Source organism: Emydura macquarii, unplaced genomic scaffold (assembly GCF_026122565.2).
Source record: "Emydura macquarii macquarii isolate MOO-44397 ecotype Brisbane River unplaced genomic scaffold, CSIRO-AGI_Emac_v2 contig_554, whole genome shotgun sequence".
NCBI classification, from domain to species: Eukaryota; Metazoa; Chordata; order Testudines; family Chelidae; genus Emydura; species Emydura macquarii.
This window is the reverse complement of record NW_027130691.1, coordinates 6922636-6941697: the sequence shown is the minus strand read 5'-3', so window position 1 is coordinate 6941697 and position 19062 is coordinate 6922636. Positions and strand designations below refer to the sequence as shown.

General features: G+C 45.5%; 1 protein-coding gene across 3 annotated transcripts; it reads right to left on the bottom strand.

The window, feature by feature from the left end:
- Positions 1–3848: 3848 nt before the first annotated feature.
- OGFOD2 (2-oxoglutarate and iron dependent oxygenase domain containing 2) lies at positions 3849–14423 on the bottom strand. Of its 3 annotated transcripts, XM_067539642.1 has the most exons (8): positions 13739–13971; positions 12587–12716; positions 11739–11795; positions 9860–9970; positions 8932–9031; positions 7736–7860; positions 5371–5628; positions 3849–4409 (listed from the first exon to the last, which is right to left on the bottom strand). In XM_067539642.1, exons 2-8 carry the CDS (start codon positions 12593–12595, stop codon positions 4134–4136), a joined length of 936 nt encoding a protein of 311 aa, XP_067395743.1. In that variant the 5' UTR covers positions 12596–12716; positions 13739–13971; the 3' UTR covers positions 3849–4133. The 3 variants fall into 3 exon arrangements, with proteins under 3 accessions (XP_067395743.1, XP_067395741.1, XP_067395742.1); XM_067539640.1 differs by lacking the exons at positions 12587–12716; positions 13739–13971 and adding an exon at positions 14257–14423; XM_067539641.1 differs by having other exon boundaries at positions 12587–13971.
- Between the last annotated feature and the right edge of the window lie 4639 nt (positions 14424–19062).

Genomic DNA, 19062 nt, shown 5'->3' with positions numbered 1-19062 from the left:
CGTTGGGGTTATGGACCCAACCGTGCCTGGGCAGCCTGGCTGCCCGAAATGGGGCGAGGGGACAGCACGGCACGTGGCTTCAGCAGAGAACTGATCCGACAGGGCCTTGCATTCACTTAGTGCTGGTGAACCGTGTCCCAGCTGACAGCCCTTTCATCCTCTGGCTCAGCATCAGGGCAAGCTTCACCGACGTGACTCAATCCTGAGCAGGGATATTTCCACCCCTAGAGATGAGAGGGCGTTTCAACATCCAGGGTACATTCTGCTCTCAGCACCAACCCTTATGCGTGTGCTGGGCAAACTGGTGATATCTCTGAACTGGGAACTGCACTCTTTTAATGTAGCTGCTTTTGAAATAAACCTACATTTTAGATCCTTTCTGTCTCAAGATGCTATATAGTATATAAAGTATACTGTCAAATACTTGGAGGGCGGGAGGCTTGTATGTTGGATTCATTGTAAAACAGTTGTTAAAGTGTTTCTTTCTTATCAAGAAAGGGATCTGCAGTCATCATCAGTTACTATTTATTATTAATATATTTATTGTATATATTATGATAGGGCATAGATGGAAAAGAAATCCCCCCGTAGAGTTCTGCAGTCAGAGGAATGTGATGCTATCTGAAGGTGGCTGCAATAGAGGGATGCATATGAAATTAGGAAAAGCAAACGCCACTTTATACATGCAACTGTGCTGAGTACACTATATTGTGTGGAGCTGATGACAGTGGTTAACAGAGGGATTAGAGGCTGCCCATCACAATGGCTGAGAAGATGCTACGTATTTCAGGGAAAGAACAAATAAGAAATTAGAAGAAAGGGAGCTGACACAGCAGGACCAGTTAGTACCACAACTAGCAAGCAACCATAATCAATGGAGGAACTGGACTGCCTGATGTGCAGACAGCTCAGGAGGAACTAAGATAAAGTAGTGCCTAAGGATTGAGAGGGCAGCCCTCTTGTGCTAGGCACTGTTCAGAGTAGTAGACAGACCCTGACCCTTTGAAGAGTTTACACTCTGAATAATGAGGTTCCTGTCTTGTATCCTCCAGAGTAAACTTGTAAAGTGATACAATAACAGTACAAAAGAAACCTCAACATGCAGCCACGCGCTGACCCTGTATTTTTCCTAGTACTTCAAACTGTTTCCATCCTCCTCCTCCTCCTCCTTGTGAACAATTCCAGCCTCATGCAGCTTCTTTGGCAGTTCGACTGTACTTTTGTTAGGGCACAAAGCTTTTTTAGGCTTTTCCAGACACTGAAAGTTACTGTTTATGGATGGCTGCAAGTTGTGTTAGAACACTCTGCAGAAGCAGAAATCAATGGCACTGCCACTTTCCCTCCTCCACTTTCTGTAAGTGAATAGCAGTTTCTGATGCCTATTTGCTTAATGGCTCTGATTTGTTAGAATTAGGCTGTATTTGTCATATGAACAGATGGCGCAGTATTTGCCCTGGTCTGCATTTCTTTCCTCAACTTTGAGGAACAGAGTTTAATATGCCAGAGTTCTGCCTGTTAACCAAGGCATTCCTATCCCCTGGGTTATACCTTGTCCATCTATTGCAGCCAAAAGTCTCACTGAAGAGGGGGTGTTGGAGCAAAAGCCAAAAAAGAATCTTCTCTATCCTCTCTCACTGGCTTGAAGGGGTTAGCTTTCCCTGTGCAATTCAGAATGATCTCTGGAATTTAAGTGACATTCAGATGGGTTGTTGGTCAAGGTCAGTAAAAGGAGCATCCATAGTCTGACTGTATCTACCAGACGATGCCCGGGTAGAGATCCCCTGCTCTATTGTTACAACTGCCCCGATATACACAGCCTACTGCTGTCTCTCTTAGAGGGTCATGGATTCTGATTTCTGCTTATTTCACCTCAAAGACATGACCAGCCCAAAGTTAAAATCTCAGCAGATATTTGATTTCTTTTGCTCCTCCAAAGAGCATACAAGTCCTCACAAGCATTAATGAATTTAGCCTTGAATACATGTTAGATAAGAACATTAAGTATTATCCCAGTGTTACATATGGGGAAACTGAGGCTAGAGCCAGGAATAGAACACAGGAGTCCTAATTCCCATGCCCGTGCTTTAAAGACTAAACTACAGCAGAGGGAGATTATTCTTGTATATCCCAAAGCCTTTTCTATAGTCAGCCATTTACAATCTGAATTCGCTGTATCAGAATTCAGACAGCAGCAGCCATAATGACAGGCCCATTTTTCTCTCATTAACTTAATTTTCTTGCTGTAATTTAAATGCAAATATGAAACAAACATTTTCTGCTGAAGGAAATTAAGATTCCATGATTGGTTTTGTTGTTATGGAAAACACCAGAAGCAAAATCCTTTGGTACTGATTCTGGGGTTTTGTGTACAAATGTAATGAATGGCCTTTCCACTTTCAAAAAATGCAATTTGAAGGAATTCTGCAAATGAAAACTAATCAGCATTAAACGATAATGAGATCTCTAGCCTAAAACACTTCAGATCGGCTGGGAAGGCTTAAAATTAACATTCTTCATAAACTACAGCCATGATGTTCAGAGCCTGCCTTTCATCATATTGTTAATTATGCAAATGAGAAAGTTCATACCAATTAATTACCAGAGCTAAGGTGAATGACCTAATGAAGTCCACAGTAAAGTCAGTGGTATAGGTATCTAATTCACATCTAGTTTTCTGGGGAGTCACATGAGGCAACAAAACCAAAAGGATATTTGGCTTCTGGACTATCAGTTTTCTAGATTTTTGGTGTCTGTGACCTGAAGCTTTGAATTAATGTCACGGACTAACAGGCACAGAGAGAGACAATGTGTGTGACTATCTGATCTCTCTCTAATGCAATCATAGTGGGAGCTTAGTGCCAAATTAAAGAATTCAAAAGACTGTATTGGTCATGTGAGGACTACAATGTCTACTCGTCCCTTGGAGATATTTTATTTGACATGCCCACCTTGGAAAGGGATAACAGATGGTTAGGCTACTTCTGCATGCTCTTTCCTTACACTGGAGAGTCCTGCTGTCCTATATTGCAACCAGCCCCCAAATCTTTGGCTCTCCAGCTGATTTCTGCTTCTTCACTTGGAATCCACAATATCTCTGAAAAAGGGTTTTTAGCGCTTTCAGCCTAGGCTTATAACGTATGGCAATAAGTGAAACACTCACTCGTAGAGTAATAGCGTTTGTTTGTCCTATAAGATGCAGCCATTGGAAGCAACTTGATCCCAAATGCTTAATTAGGTCTGACCTTCTATTCAGTAGGGGATGACATGGTTCCCTAGACCAGTGGTTCCCAACCATGTGCTGTGACACACGGGTCTGCTGTCAGCTGGAGCAGGCGTGCCACAGAATTTTTTTTTGAAAAACTACTTGAAGAGTTCCGAACTGGCTCATGAATATTCATGAGTTCATTTGGAGACTATATATGGTGGTGTGCCTCAAAATAATTAAAGGTCTCAAGGTGTGCCACGGCAGAGAAAAGTGCGGGAAGCACTGCTGCGGACAGCCTGACTTTTAGGGTTGACAGTATCATTGCTTGTTGTAGACACTCGAGGACAGCATTGGCACACTTTGAGCAAGTCTTGCATTCCAATTCCCGGGGGGACGGCAGGCTCTGACCCTAGTGCACTTTGATGTTCCGTCCAGCAGAGGATAATAGGAATTGTGAATGGATGCTGACTGAGCTAAAAGAATTCTACAATAATATGCTGATTTTACACATCAACTAGTAACAGTGGTGGTCAAAGCAGCTGTCTTTGTATAAGCTCTAAGCTGCCTTTTGGCCTGTTTTCCATACGTGCGATTGTACTCAGATGACCTCTGCCGTTCATGGTTTAGATCAATACCTTCAGCCTTTTTACATTTTCAAAATATGTTTATAAAAAATTCCCACAGTGCAGGCATTGTATACCCCAGACACCAACTCCTCCAGGAGGCCCCAGATGCCAGCTGCTTAGAAAGCTGTTTTCCCTCACCCCAAGAGAACAGTTTGTGAGTTGCCTTCCAAGAAGTTATTTGTTGACATGACAGATGTTTCTTTCGAAGGGTACTTTGTCACTGTGCTTTTTTTTTTGCTGTCTTGGGGCTCGGAGCTCAGTGTTAGCCAGTTCAGACTGGAGAGTTTGCTCCTTAGCATCTCCTATATTAAAGAGCATAAATCCACAGTCTTGGGCATATCACCTTCAGGACTTCTTGTGAATCCATCTCCAAACCCCTCAGCTTCCACTAATTCGGGTTTCTTGTTGCACATGGGGCAAAGCTGGTTGCGGACAGCAGACGATCTCATCCATATGATGAGGTTCCAGCGCTCCCCGGAGGTGATGGGCAGTGCCCCATGAATCTGCCCTCCTCGGTGTAGCAAGCCTTGGGATACCACATGTTCAACCTCCACATATTTTGGCACTGGGGTTGGGGCCTTGAAGATAAATAATAAGACAGATCCTAGGTTACATTAACTGCCTCCTGCTACCGACTTTCTAAAGCAGTTGTTATAACTTGCGTTAGTACCTTTCACCCCAAACCATTTACTAACAAATGATATATAGGGATCCCGTCACATACAACTGAAATGCAGCCACCTCTGGGATGAGCTGTCACAGCTGTTAAACTGTTTAGAATTTCTGTTAAGGACAGATAGTGAACAGTTCCCAGTTCATACTACAGAGGGTACTTAGAAAGGCAGCATGTAACAGTCAAAATAGCAATAGGGTATGGAAGTTATTAACCCTCCCTTGCTAAAAGTACATTGGAAATTCTAATAACTGCAAGTGCCCAGGGCTTTCGTTTTCTCAAGTGAAAGACTGAAACAGGATGAGTCTTCAAAGCATTCTCTCCATTCCCCCAAAAGGAGCCCACCTGACCATTATTTTAATTGTGGAAGGAGCTAGAGCATTTTACTCCCTCCTCTGATAGCAGAGTCATCTGGGTGGTCTATTTGAATTGACTGCAGTTAATGTAAATATTCATGATTAATTCACAGCAGTGAAGAGTTCAGTATAACTACCTCCTCCGTAGAAAACTGGTCAACAAGACAGTCTTGATTCGGTCAGAAGCGGACAATTAATTTTAGTCAATCAACTTTTTATGTGATCTTCTTTTTCAAAGTGTTGCTCCCTACAAGTACCAACCCACTCCATGGTTTACTCTAGTTTGGTTTATTTGATGTTAGATTCCTATCAGTGAAAATGGCCACGTTTGATCTGTGAGCATTAACCCGTTATTTTAAGTATAAGGCTACTTAATGGTGTCATCTTTAACTCAGTTACTCAAAAAGTTCCTGAAACAAAGCCAATGGCCTGATCCTGTGACTCTGGAGTCTATGGGAATTTCGTGGGGAGTAGGATCAGGCCTAAGTTAGAGAGAGAGATTCTCAGTACCTCTCTGAGGTCTCCAAAATACAAGCTGCCCTCAGTAAATTCTTTTCCTAGAGATACATTTAAGGTGACTTCTGCGTTGTCATAGTGAGAGCTCAAATCCAAGTCTTCGTGTAGCGAGTACTTAACGATGAATGCTTTGTGGCTGTCCAGGGAGCCTCCCCCACAGTCAGGGTAAAGCAGCGATGTTATGGGCTGCAGGTATTTTTCACGCAGAGGTGTAATGAAATCTTCATACAATCCAAGCTCATTTAACAGAACCTGCACCAAAGAGAGAGTGCATAGAACACACCGATCAGCAAACAGCAACATAGTCACTTCTGCTATTTCATCAGATCCACAACTGAGCCTCCTGGTTCTGTCTTCTTCCCTTCCAACCTTGCTGCTTACCTGGATAAAGAACTAGCGAGCAAAGACGAAGGCTATAACAGGGGAAATGAGTTCAGAATGAAAAGTGATGGCATGCAGAATGCCAGTAAGATCAAAACCAGCATGGGCAGTGCTGTATACAAAGCCAATTTTTACTGACATGTCATGCTATCCATGCTGGTTATATAGAGGATTGTGTCTTGTGTGGCTAAACAGAACTCCAATCTCAGGCTGTCAATACAACCCCTTTCACCAGCACTAAGTTAACATATAAAATGCTACATTCCTGAAGTATCAAGTCCCAGTTCTATGAAGTACTTCTACAGCCACAGCAAGGACTGAGAGGCTATGCTTGCAATGGGTGTGTTCAGTGTACAGTCACTTTGTTTTGAGACGACATTGTAGAGGAGGGAATCTGTGGCTCCTAGAGCAGTGGCAGCGTACGCCAGAAACTTACTGCAGCTGTGCAGAAAGGCAAGAGAAACTGGGATTTGTAGTCCTTGGAAAGGAAGAGGCTAAGAACAGACGGCCTCACAGATGGAGGTGCTAGAGATGAGGACTATTGAAGTTTGTGTGCAAAGACACAAACTCTGCCTGAACTGTGTATTTTCTTACTTTCTTTTACAACCTTTCCTTGTAGATTTGGACACTGCAGTTGATAGTTCATATTGAACAGGTTTATTCTCTTTTGAGAGAGTACAGTTACAACGCGCAAGTGACTGTAGTAAAGACACTGGCTTATATCCTCTTAACAGTGGCTCTCAACTTTTCCAGACTACTGTACCCCTTTTAAGAGGCTGATTTGTCTTGTGCACCCCCAAGTTTCACCTCACTTAAAAACTACTCGCTTACAAAATCAGATCTAAAAATACAAAAGTCTCACAGCGCACTATTACTGAAAAATTGGCTACTTTTTCATTTTTACCATGTAATTATCAAATAAACCTATTGGAATATAAATACTGTACTTATATTTCAGTGTATGGTAGATAGAGCAGCATAAACAAGTTATTGTCTGTATGAAATTTTAGTTTGTACTGATTTCGCTAGTGCTTTTTATGTAGCCTGTTGTAAAACTAGGCAAATATCTAGATGAGTTGATGTATTCCCTGGAAGACCTCTGCGTACCCCAGGCGTATGTGTGCTCCTGATTGAGAACCACTGCTCTATAATAAAGCAGGACCTAAGGTTCTGAACAATAAATCTCCTAATCCACCCTTTGCATTGGTATGTCCCAATTTATACAGTAGAAGTCTCTTAAGCGGGACACTCAGGCGGATGGCTAATCTCCCACATCAGGTGAAGATACTATTATTAAAACTAGATTTGAACTGAATGCAGTATTGCATTGAATATTATGCATGATATTTCACCTTTCTTTTTTAAAACTTTACTTGGCAGCTTCTGTATTAAGAGCAGAATTACATCTACCTCATCAACACCTGGCTAAACACCAGTTAACCCCTTGGCACTATCCAAGTGTGTCCCCACTTACACTAATGCTGCCCCAATTAGCACTCATTGCCATTCACTACCAGTAGGTTACACAGATCCCTGGGATATATCCCAGTAAAACTGCTATCTCCGTTAACTAGTGTGCACTGTACTGATTTTCTGAGTGTTTGTTTAAAAGCAGGGGGCTAACATTTTGCCATCTAATTTGTTCAGTAATTGGTTTACACACACACACATTTTTAAATACAAGATTCCCCCAAAGCCAGGAGACCCCACCTCACATCCCCTCCCCCAGAACTCCCTCTGCCACATACGTATCCTTCTAGTTTACTACAAGTAAAATGAACTCCCTCACTCTGTGTCTTTTAATTTATGAGTGTCTGTGCATTGGGGATTGCACATCAGAGGGTGTAATGGATTCCCCCAAATCCTGGAGGGGAATGGACCTTGAAGCATGCAAAGAGGTTGGTGTGATAAATGTCACTCCCTCTAAAGACCATAATAGCACAAGAGAAGCTAACTCTATAAAGAAGTTAAGTCCTACCCCATAGTTATTCATAGTGTTTGGCCTGCCTTTGGGCATCTCAGATTGCTCAAAGTTCTCCAGTTCTTCAATGAAGACTCGGCAGAATTCCTCACTGAACACTTGAAGTCGATATAGCCTCTTATCTGACCAAGAAAAAGAAGGTGTCTCTTACTAGGTAAAGTAACAGTAGGGACTATCCTTAATAACTTAGTTTGCCAGAAAGCAGTACAATAGAGCACACAGCCTTCATGTGCCTCATTGTATGTTTTAGTTGTTAAATAGTTGTTGTTGTTACAGAAGGGATGGACCTTGGGGCACATTAGTTACTGGTCATACTGGAAATTGAAAGCCTGTGCTCCCAGACTTCCCAGTCCAAGGGCTAGAAGCTTTTGAAAGAGGAGGTAACTAAGTGGTGATGCAGAATTACTTCAGGCGTGGCATTTTATGGGAGGTGGGACATCATGCCAGTCAGTTAGCCCTTTCTGATAGGAACATGATAACATTACAATTGCAGCACAGGGCCAGAAAGGTCTGCATAAACTAAGTATTACACATAAGGAAACTGGGACACCGACAGCTTGAAAAAGCTGCTAATGCCTGAAAACTATTCCTCTTATAAGTACCACCCAAGATGAATGTCAATGAAAACCCCCCCCTCTATTTTCAGGTTTACTTTTACACTTTCATTGCTTCCCCTGTATATTCTCTAAGCTTCTCCCATACTGAAAAGGCCCCAGAAACATCAACAAGCAAGCAGAAAAACCCTGACCTTTTAAAAAAAAAGATTTAAATACATAAAAAATGTTCAAGACATTATTTAAAGGAGGATCTACTAAGTGGTAACTTTGGGAAATAGTCCATTTAAAATAATCCACATGGACAGTGTCCCTTGAACAGACTTGCCAAAGGTCAAATGTTGAGTCAATGATACACTCAAAATAGATCCCGGGGTGAAATCCTGGCCATGTTGTAGTCAACGGGACTTGTGCCATTCACTTCACTGGGCCCCAGATTTCACCCGTCTCTAACAACTAGACTATGCTGCCTCTCTCAAGAACCTGATCATGCAGAAGAAAGCATCCTAATGGTCTTGAGTCATTTTTCAAAATTACAATATTAAAGAACTGGTTTAGAAAAATAATTCACCACTGAAACTACTTGTGTGTATCACAGTGTGGCTCGGCCTACATTGCCGATAGGACCTTTCACTTTACCTGATATAGAATCAATTCGGCGCAGGATGCCTTGGAGATCAGCATCTTGTGATGTGCAGAACTGAACTGTCTCTAGAAACTCTGGAGCCAGAAATGAATCCTTGTGTTAGGTGGGGAGAAGGACAAAGAAAAAAAGATATTAACACACAATGATGTCATCTCTAACCCATTTGAAACAGGGATCTTCTAACAGCCACACCACAGGCAGTAGCTGAAATGTAAGTGGAGTCTAGGGCCACAGCTAGCTTGCATATAAACATACATAAAATATTTAAATCATGGAAAAATGCACAAAGCTGTAATCTGTACTTGTCTTTTTCTTGGTAGATTTATGTCAATTACTTATTGCTGCAGTTCAATTGTAATTATAAGCTATCGCTGGTCAGATTTATCTTTGCATTGGTCGCACTGGGCACATGTGACCTAGCACATCATTGTGCAAACAGTCATGCCTCAAAAGAAATTTGTACCACCTTGCTTTGAGCCAGGCTCTCCATACCATGCAGTGCTGGGGCTCAGCTATGAATATTACACAATGGAGGGCGTGATACAGGGTGCAGCACTTGTTACTAGATTAATCTTTCTACTGGCTGCTCTTTAAACTCTGTACTGCCCAATAGTCGTTGTGATAACACTTTATATCTAATATTACCAACAGCAGTCTGAGCTGGTTCTAATTCTGTTCTCATCTATGAGAATGTAACTATCGACTTTAATGAAGTTACCCCCAAGTAAATCGTGAGTAAGACATTCAGAGCATCTTCTGTCTACTTCAATAGAGATTTATGAAGATGTCCACGTTGTGGAAGTCAATTAATACAGCCATGGGACCGCACAGGATTCAGAAGGGCACAAAAGAAGCTTTTCTATTTCAAAGCTAGATTTCCATGTGGCTACTATTACAGACTCCAAACAGCATGTATTTTACCTGTAGAACGTACACTTCTGGGTGCTTTGGTTTGTAACATTGTGCAATGATGGCTTTTCTTGCCATGGACTGATGATCTAATTGCTTTCTTCTTTGCACTTCTTTCTGAATCTAGGAATAAGTGACACGGTCTTGTTAACAGATCAAATGCTGGCAGTAATAAAATAATAGTTTCATTCACTGATTCAAAATGGTAATTTTTGCTCAATACATCATCTGTTCATGTGCACATTCAGGAGAGCTGTATGTATTTCTGTGCCTTTCATGAGTAATTAAAAGGGTCTGCACAATACCTGGAAAGAGAAAGGACAAGGAGAGGTCTGAGGCAGACTATCATTAAGATACAAGGATGGGTTTTTTTTAAAAATCCCAAAACCTAAAGCAATTCCATTGAAGTTAACTGGAGCTGCAAACTCTCAGCCCCCTGGAAAAGCAAGCTCCTTATGAGGTGCCTATATATGGTTTTAGTTGCTTAACTTGAGATAGACCAGAATTTTCAAACTTAGGTAAGTTCCGGCAAAATTAGTTTTGTCCAATATGAAGGACTTCAGTTGCAGAGAGAAGGGTCTCATTACTAAGCACTGTTGTGATGGATTACTCTGTCACTTAAGGAGGAAGCAACCCTAGTAGTAATAAACTCAGACAACTCTTCCAGTTTAATAAACCTCCCTGAAAACTAATTTTGAGATGTCCTAGTGAAGGTAGGAAAAAGAGGTATGTCTCCATGTCTGGTCTCCTCCATTCTCCTGGGCATAAAAAGCCAGGCACTTACCAGAGAGAGGGTAATTTCCTTTCAAAGATCCCCCTTTCTTTGGGCCTACTTGACAACCGGAGATGGAATCTTCCGTTGAAAGTGCTCTGGAGAGAGCTCTTGCTTTTAACAATATCTTCTAGTGGCAGAAACTGAGTACTGCAGTCCCCACTGAAATACATGGGTAACTTTACTGTCAATGTATTTTTTCTCCTGGTGTTTTTTTTTTTTTTTTTTTTTTTTTTGCTATTGATTTTCTTTTCAGTCTTGACTTGAACTGGATATTGATGCTGGGGGGACTCTTGGTTTTCTTATGACCAGAGACCGCTGTGGGGGTTATACTGATTTTAAGTGGTTCAGGGATCCTTTCAGATGAATGGGGCAATACATTTTAATCTCATTTGCTGACCACCCCACCCTAGAAGTGGCTGCATTTCAGTGGCAAGTGAGTGGCCTCCTGCACAGTGTGTACAGTTCTGCAGGATACTTGGGGATGAAGTGGTGCGATCTAAACGCACCAACTTTTGAAACACGTATTTTACAAAAACAACAAAGGAGAATGGGGGAAAATTAGAAAAGAGATGGGGCAGACTGATTAAAACCAACAGGAAGGAGAGCCATGGGACCATTGTCATGGAATAAACGTCAGTGTTCACTATGTTAATGTCTTTGTCATCAAAAGAGCTCCTGAGAATATCCAATTTGGTACTCAGGCTCCAGTAGGGAATTTTTAACTTCTGTCTCAATCCAGCACATCATTTATGACCGAGTGTGAGAGAAAATTGGGGGAGAGGAGGGAAACCAGGACCAAGTGTTTCAATTCGATATGTAACATCACCTTCCTCTGACTTTCAGCAAATCATCTGATCTCTCTCCTTCACTGTTCATACAAACTATATCCCCAAATGCTGTACCGTTAACCGTATATATGAAAGTACCCTGTAAATAAAGATGATTAGTTCTGAAGAAAGCCTTCCTGAATAGATCTCTACTCCCATTTAACTAAACTTCACAACTTGTGGTCAGTACATTGTAATTAATTGAGATAACCAATAGATATTAAAATAGGTGATCCACGTGGAGCTGTCTGGTCCTTTACAGATGTCTTATTGGTGAAATTGCGTATACCTCTTTCAGAACTGCTTTAAAGTCTTCATCATTCTTGCAGCCACGACTGCCTAACACCTGTAATATAGAGAGATTAACTCTTGATAAGTATCATGGATTTTTATGGTGCTCATCAACCTGGCCTGGGCAGTGTTATCAACTCTCGCAATTTTACTGAGTCTCATGATATTTGGTGTCTTTCTTCAAGCCCCAGCTTCTGGAATGATGTGAGAATCTCAGCTTTAATTTACAAAAAATGTTTCTAGTTCTAACCTAATGATACCACATAAATCTATGTAGATTTAACAGTAGGCAGAGAAACTGACGCTGCAGTCTAGCTCCTTAAGACATGGCCTAGGGCTCTGACACTGCAATCCAAGGTTTGCTTTAGGGGCAGAATTAAAAGGTAAAACAGACTATGAGCCAGGAGTTTAGGTTTTCTCCCCAGGCCCTTTACTCTAGGCTTCTTTTTCCTTGATCCCTAAATACCGACTCCACAACCAGCCTTTTGGGGTGCAGGCTGTATCCATGAATTCCTTTATCCCCAATTCTTCTGCACAGTAGCACTACCTGCTGCCAGAGGAAGCAGGAGGGCTCCTGGATTCTCAGGCCAGAAGACACCACCGTGATCATTGTCCTCCCTTTCACTGAGTGGGAAGTTTCTCTGTTGGGTACAACAGTTGTGCAGTCCCCCACCCCCAGCCGAGATGGTAATTCCTGTTGTTGATCAGACATTTTAGGGAACAGTTTCAAATAAGGAGAAAACTACTCCAGACTCATGCAGAGAGTTTAGCTTTGAGAGTCCCCTGGTACGGACTATGTTAAAATGAGCTGGGCAACAGACACAAAAAGGCTTTATTATGGTTTACCTTGCTCATCCCTAGCTTCTTTCATCAGAGGATCTCAAAGTACTTGGCAAGCTAATTCAGCCTCACACACAATCTCTGTGATGTGAGGGAGTGAAGAACAGATTTTCCCATCATTGAAATGCAGACACTTCTGGAAGGACAAGACAACTGTTTAACAGTATGTGACTGAGGACAGGAAGTGAATACCATATTTAGCGGACATAGGAAGAGAGGATATGCAAGTAGGCAAAATGTAATGATCCTAGCTGGAATTTGGTCAGGACAGCAGTGTCATCAGCCATTCTCTGACAAAATACCACAGATTCTTTCATGACCACACAGTCAGGACTTCAGCTTAATATGAGTCCTGAAAGATGACACTTCCAACAGCACAGTGCCCCTTAGCACCATACTGGGGAGTGGCTTCAGTCTGCAGAGCCAAACATTAAAGCAGGGAAAGGCTTAGGCACATCCTCTGCAGTGTTCTGCTAGAAGGTTGTCAATTACCTACAAGCTTTCTGACATACCCCGATGGACTACAATTTCAGTCCCACCTCATCTGTACTGAGACCTGCCACTTTGGAGGCAAAGCCCAGACACTGGTGAGATTGGCCTTTAAACATGTTCCTAGAAAAAAAAGCTCATTAAAGGACCTTTTACTGTGTTTGTGTTTATAGTCTGAATTATGCAATTCTGTATTTAACGGTACCGTAGAGATAGGTAGACCTGAAAATTGACCACCATTACCCCCGTGGTCAATATCCCAGCTGAAGATCTTGCTTTGCTGACTGTCATTTTTTTCTGCTAATATGATCCTAGCTTTATAGGATGCCTATATGTCAAACATGGGGGGGTTCACAGCCGACATGTTTTAGAAATGGCTTCTTCCCTCTAGAAAAGTACAATACTCCTCTAGTAAAGGCCCTGAACACTGCAGCTTGCTCTAGCGCATACCCAAGTCCAGATTTGTGTTTTCCAGCAACAGCATTTGCGATAGAACTTCAATGGAAAGACACCAGAAGGTGACTAGTCTTGTGGGTGCTTTTTCTTTTAGCATCTAACTGTTCTGAATCAATGTTTTAAAGGGAAGCAGTGTTGTCTAAGGAACTGTGAGTTAGGAGATCTGGTTTCTACTCCCACCTCTGCCACCAATTTGTGGCCTTCATTAAATACCTTAATTAAGACTTCAGTTTCCCTATCTATAAAACAGGGCTGAGACTGGCTTGAAATCCTCTATGGCAGTGCAATGTTCATGGCTGTTGCCTTTCCACTTCTGGATGGAGACTGCTGCCTTAAACAGCTACTACCTCCTGCCCCAGAGGTGGCTGCATGTCAGTGGCAGGCAAGAGGCCCAGGGACAGTTTGTGAAGCATTTTGGGATCCTTTGGGATGAAAAGGTACAATGAATGTTTATTTGAAAGAAGCCTGCTTTGCCGGCAGCTACAGAGAAGCCCGGCCCCCCTGTGTAGATAAATCGCGGGGGGGGGTGCAGGGGCGTGACCAGGTAATACAGCCCATAGGGCCCTGGGATCCCAGTGCAATGTAAACACTAGCTATGGGGAGGTGTTTGCGAGGGGGGCCCATCCGCTTTCCCCAGCCCGGGACCCCTCCCCTGTGGGTGCCTGAGGAGGGGAAAACCCCCCCGCTCCCTACCCCTGTGGGGCGGGGGTTCGGGCCCCCCGGGGAGTTACCAGCCCATAGTCCCTGCGCAGCTGCGCCTCGCTCCGGTAGCTGACGTGCAGGCCGTAGCGCGGCAGGAACAGGTTGTCCGTGTGGAAGCAGGCGCAGGCCAGGAAGGCCCGGGCCGGTCTGGGGGAGTCCCCCCGAGCCCGGGACCCGGCCCCCGTAGACATGTTTCCACCCGGACTCTAGAGGGCAGCGCCGCGGGCTGCGATAGGCGCCAGGGCACGGCTGAGGGGCAGAGGGTCCGGCAGCCAAATGGTTCCGCCGGGAACCAGCAGGACCTGCTTCCGGTGGCCGCTTGCACAGACAAGGGAGCGTCAATAAATTACTCGGGGAGAGGGGAACGGACAGAACCGACGGGGCTTTATTTGCCTGTTTCTCGTCTCCTGTCTCCATCCCATGTACCGTCTCTTCTTTACCCTCCTCTTCCTTCTCTCCTCCCCCACCCGCTTTGGGCTCCCCTGAATCAGCTCCATGGTGCAATGAGAGCCCTAGCGGCACAATGGGATGGAGAAGGGTGAGTGACCCCTGTGCACAGTTGAGGAAGCGCCTGGGATCTTTCTTTGGGGTGACATAGCTCCATCACCCTGCATGGGGATTGTAATGACCCACTTCTGAACTAATTGGGAAGAAACTGAATGAATGTCAGATAACGTTTCACCTGTTGCCAGCACAGACATTCACCTTTGTGTACATGTTTTGATGTATTTAAAGACGTGCCCATCTGTGTCACTTGTCATAGAATAATGCGGGGGCGCCCCATGCCTCAGTTTCCCATCTAGAGAATGGTCCTGATCTCCTTTGCAAAGGACTTTGCGATTACTGATGAAAAGTGCTGTAAGAGCTGGGCTGATCTGACTTCCATTTTAAGTCCATAAAGGACGGATTTTAATGGGCCTTTGTGCAAGCACAGACGTCCGTCAGCATGAATCCAGCTGCAGGATCCGGAGATTAGTGAGTGACTTTACCAAGACAGGCACGTGCGAGGAAGTTGATGCCGTTTACACTGATGGAGTTAACAACATTCAACCAGACAAAGTGAGGGTAACTAAATTAGCATAAAGAGCATCGCCTTTAATCTTCAATGTCTGTAATCATACCAGATACGATGATAGAATCAAAACAGTATTGGAAGGGGGTTTGCAGAGAACTGGCCATCCGGAGCTCTAGGTGTGTGCCTGAAATGTACCTAACAAAACAAATGGAATTAGGATTTAGAGCAGACCTCCTCAGTAGGCTGTGGACATTAGGGGAGACACGATGGCCACGCTTGCTATGCACTTGAGTAGTGCTGATGTGCTATCCAGTAGGGGCAGTGGGGACAGGTACACAGTGTAGGGGGCATTAGCGTGTTATATATGCGGTAAGCCCCAAACTGAGAAACTACAGGAGAACCTGGAAGCTCTCATCAATCCATTGGGTGTTTTCTTCAGGAATGGCGGATCTGACGGAGGCGGAATGTGGCACCCAGACAGATGTCCGAGCTGTGGAGGAGATCCAGGCTGAGACCAGGGCTGAATCCTTGGAGAGGTACAAGCAGGTGTACAAATACCTGGCCAAAGGTAGATACCCCAGGCACCTCACCGCACTGCAAAAGAGAAGCCTCCGCAGATATGCCACCAAGTTTGAAGTGCAAGGTAAGTATGAGGTGTAGGGCCTCACCCTAGGACAATTTAAGTCAGTGGGACACTTCTCACTGACTTCGGTGAGCACTGGATCAGGCCCATCGAGCTGGGTAACTTTTATCTCAAAACCCGCTTTAATTTTATTAGGGAAAATCCCTCCCCACTCTCTTACACTCACACCGAGTCTGGCTGATGTAAAACAATGGGTGTTATTGGAGGAAATACCCCTCTTTCCCGTTGCTACCCAAACATAGTTCTGGCCCCAGACAAACTTTCTGAAGGCAGTGATGGCTGAGAATCGCTTGCCCTTGAAACAAGCCACGTTGCAGTTTTGAAAGCCTCCAGTGCTGCAATTCTATGTTGTTAAGCCTCCAAGCTCATCGCTCCCAGGGGAGAGCGTTTTCTGTGACAGGTGCTGTACGTCCCCTGGGCCAGGCTCTGCACCTGGGGCCATGCATGGGGATGGACTAGACACTTCTCCTGGTCCCTTGCAGCCCTGCCTTTCTAGGATCACAGACTGGCATCCTCTGGGGATCTGGCCCGGCGGCGGGGGAAGGAGAGAGCAAACCCGCAGAGCAGCGGGAGAGAGCCTCTCTGCGGCGTTCACTGCCGAGGCAAATTGATACCCGGTCCCTTAGCTGGCCCCAGCCTGGGAACAACAGCGGGCGATGCTGGTGTCCCTGTGAAAAGCGCCCGGCCTGGCCTGAACTCCCGGGGAGCCGAGCGCGGCGCCTGGCGCGGGGACGGGGGCTTCGCAGGGGGCGCGATCCCCGGGTTTAGGGGAGCATCCCCCCGCCCCCGCCGGGGTCCCAGCCGCCGCCGCCTCCCCCATGCTGAGCATGGACTCTGCGCTGCAAGTGGCCGAGGAGGAGGTGGTGGAGTCCTGCAGCCCCAGCAGCAAGTTCGAGGACATCTACCGCCTGCTCTCCCAGGGCTGCTTCCCGCCCAGCTTCTGCTCCATCAAGAGGAAAAACCTCAAGCGCTACGCCCAGAAATTCGTCATCGAAGGTAGAGCGGGGGGCGCCGGGGCTCGTGGGAGGCTGTGCAAAGAGCAGAGGCGCTGCTCGTTTTGTTGGGCCGCCGCTTTTCCAGCCTTTACGGGGCCCTGGGGTCACGTTTGGAAGCCAGGAGGCTAGAAACATTCTACCTCCCCCCCCCCCCCCTTTAAGAGCAAGGCTTGGAACCGCCCCGTGTTCCCTGGACTCCAGGAGCTGGGGCTTTAAGGAAGACAAGAATGAGCGCGGGACTCATGGCAACACTGATTTACTGCCCCTGCAGCCTGCCCAAAACGCTCCTGACACATAGGCATCCCCCTTGCCACCAGGCCCACCGTTCTGCACTTGCACACTTGGCGCGGGGGGGGGGGAATTTACACTCCTCCCTACACGGCCAGTGCTGAGCAGTGTGTGCTTTCAGTGTGCGGGAGCCGAGGTGGGCACGCGCGAGTACATTCTGCTCTGGGTATGTTCTTACACCACGCTCATCACTGCAGTGTCTGAGCCCCTGCCCCTGGCGCGTTACCGCGCACCATAGCAGTAGTGTAAGAGCCCACGTGGAATAGAACGGAAGGGACATTCTAATTCTGGTTATAGCAAACGGCTGCGCAGAGTGACGTTATCCTGGGACAAAACGACTTCACTATACTGGAGGATTCGGCCGTGTTCTATGTTCAGAAAATAGGTTCCTAGATTTATTTTGTGTTGGTTCTAGTTTAATTCTGCCTCGGTGGGCACCTGGCAGTGCACTGTCTTTTTGTTTGGGCCTCCCGTGGTAAATTCTCCGTTTCTCATCTGTTTTCTCAGCATGGAAAAATGGCCTGTCGTTTGGGATCCAGTAGCGGGAAGTTTCTGGAGTGTGTGTTTAAAAAAACCCCACCAAGTCTAACCTTGTTTACAAGCTAGGCAGTGTGCTGTGAAATGTGGTTTTTTTAGATGACTGTTGCTAATTCTCTTTCTTGTTCCACCGTAGGTGGCTGCCTCTATTATGTGGGACCAAAGAAGGAGGAAAAGCGCGAAGTCGTCGTGGATCCTGAAAGGAGGCGGCAGGTCTTTCTGGAAAGCCACTTCACAGAAATCGGGAACCATCTGGGACAGAAGAAAACCGTGCACAGGATTCAGAGCCGGTACTACTGGCTGGGGATTGTGAAGGATGTAGTAGACTGGGTAAGTACTAGAGTGCTGCCCAGGTTTTAATCATGTCAGGGTCATGCTCGCCCACAGAGACAGATCAGGCAGTGCTTCCAAAGGAGCCTCCTTGTCTGTGCACCCCCATCCGGGTGATAATGATCTCTCGTGCACATTGCACCAGTGTCCCACGGCATGTAACTCCCTGCAGATGAAGCTCTGTGGGGATAGCTTGAGTCACCTGGGGAATCTGGATCTCTCCCTTGACTGGTGTGTAACTGGCTTCCCCTCTTTAACACTTGCAGCTCCCTTGAATTCCTCTAGAAATGCACTCTGTGTGACTGTTCCCTTCTGCGCCCTCCCTACCCTGACGCTAGCACACCAGTTGCTGCCGCAGAGCAGTGTGGGGCAAGTGGCGAGGAGGGGGAGGGAGGAGGGCAGTCAAACAGGAAACTTTTTGGGGGCAGTTGTTTCCTCATGGGGGCAGAAGAAGGTGAGTCTCTGGGTTCACACTTTCCTTTTGAATCCTTTGGTGGGGGTAGGTGTTTCATTTGACATTGGGTTCATTTCAGACATCCAGGGCTGTGTCTGGGCTTGACCATCCTGGATTCCTGCCTGATCCTCCTACCTCCTCCAGGGGAGACTGGTGTAGGGATTTTGGGGTTTCCACCCACCTCTACATCTTGCGTGACTGGTTTTCTACCTCCACTATCTCACCACCCTACCACATGCGCCTTGATCCCCATGGTGTCATTCTGTAACAAGCCACTAGGGAGAGCTGAAGCGTGATTTGAAGAAAAATTTATGCTTTCTCAGGACGCAAACAACTCCAGCTCTTCCAAAGCAGGTTATTATCAGCAAAGATGGGCCGAGATTGGGACACTGGCAAACTCCAGAAAAGTTCTGATCTGAACCAAACCTTGCACTTTGGGCTTGTCCATCTTCACCTAGAGTGTTCCACCTCAGCCCAGGACTCCCCCCCGTAACTCCCAGCTCAGTCAGAGGCAGTCAAACCTGTTGGCATGTGGGCTTGCACGGTCACTGCGGGGGAAACTCTATGGTCCGG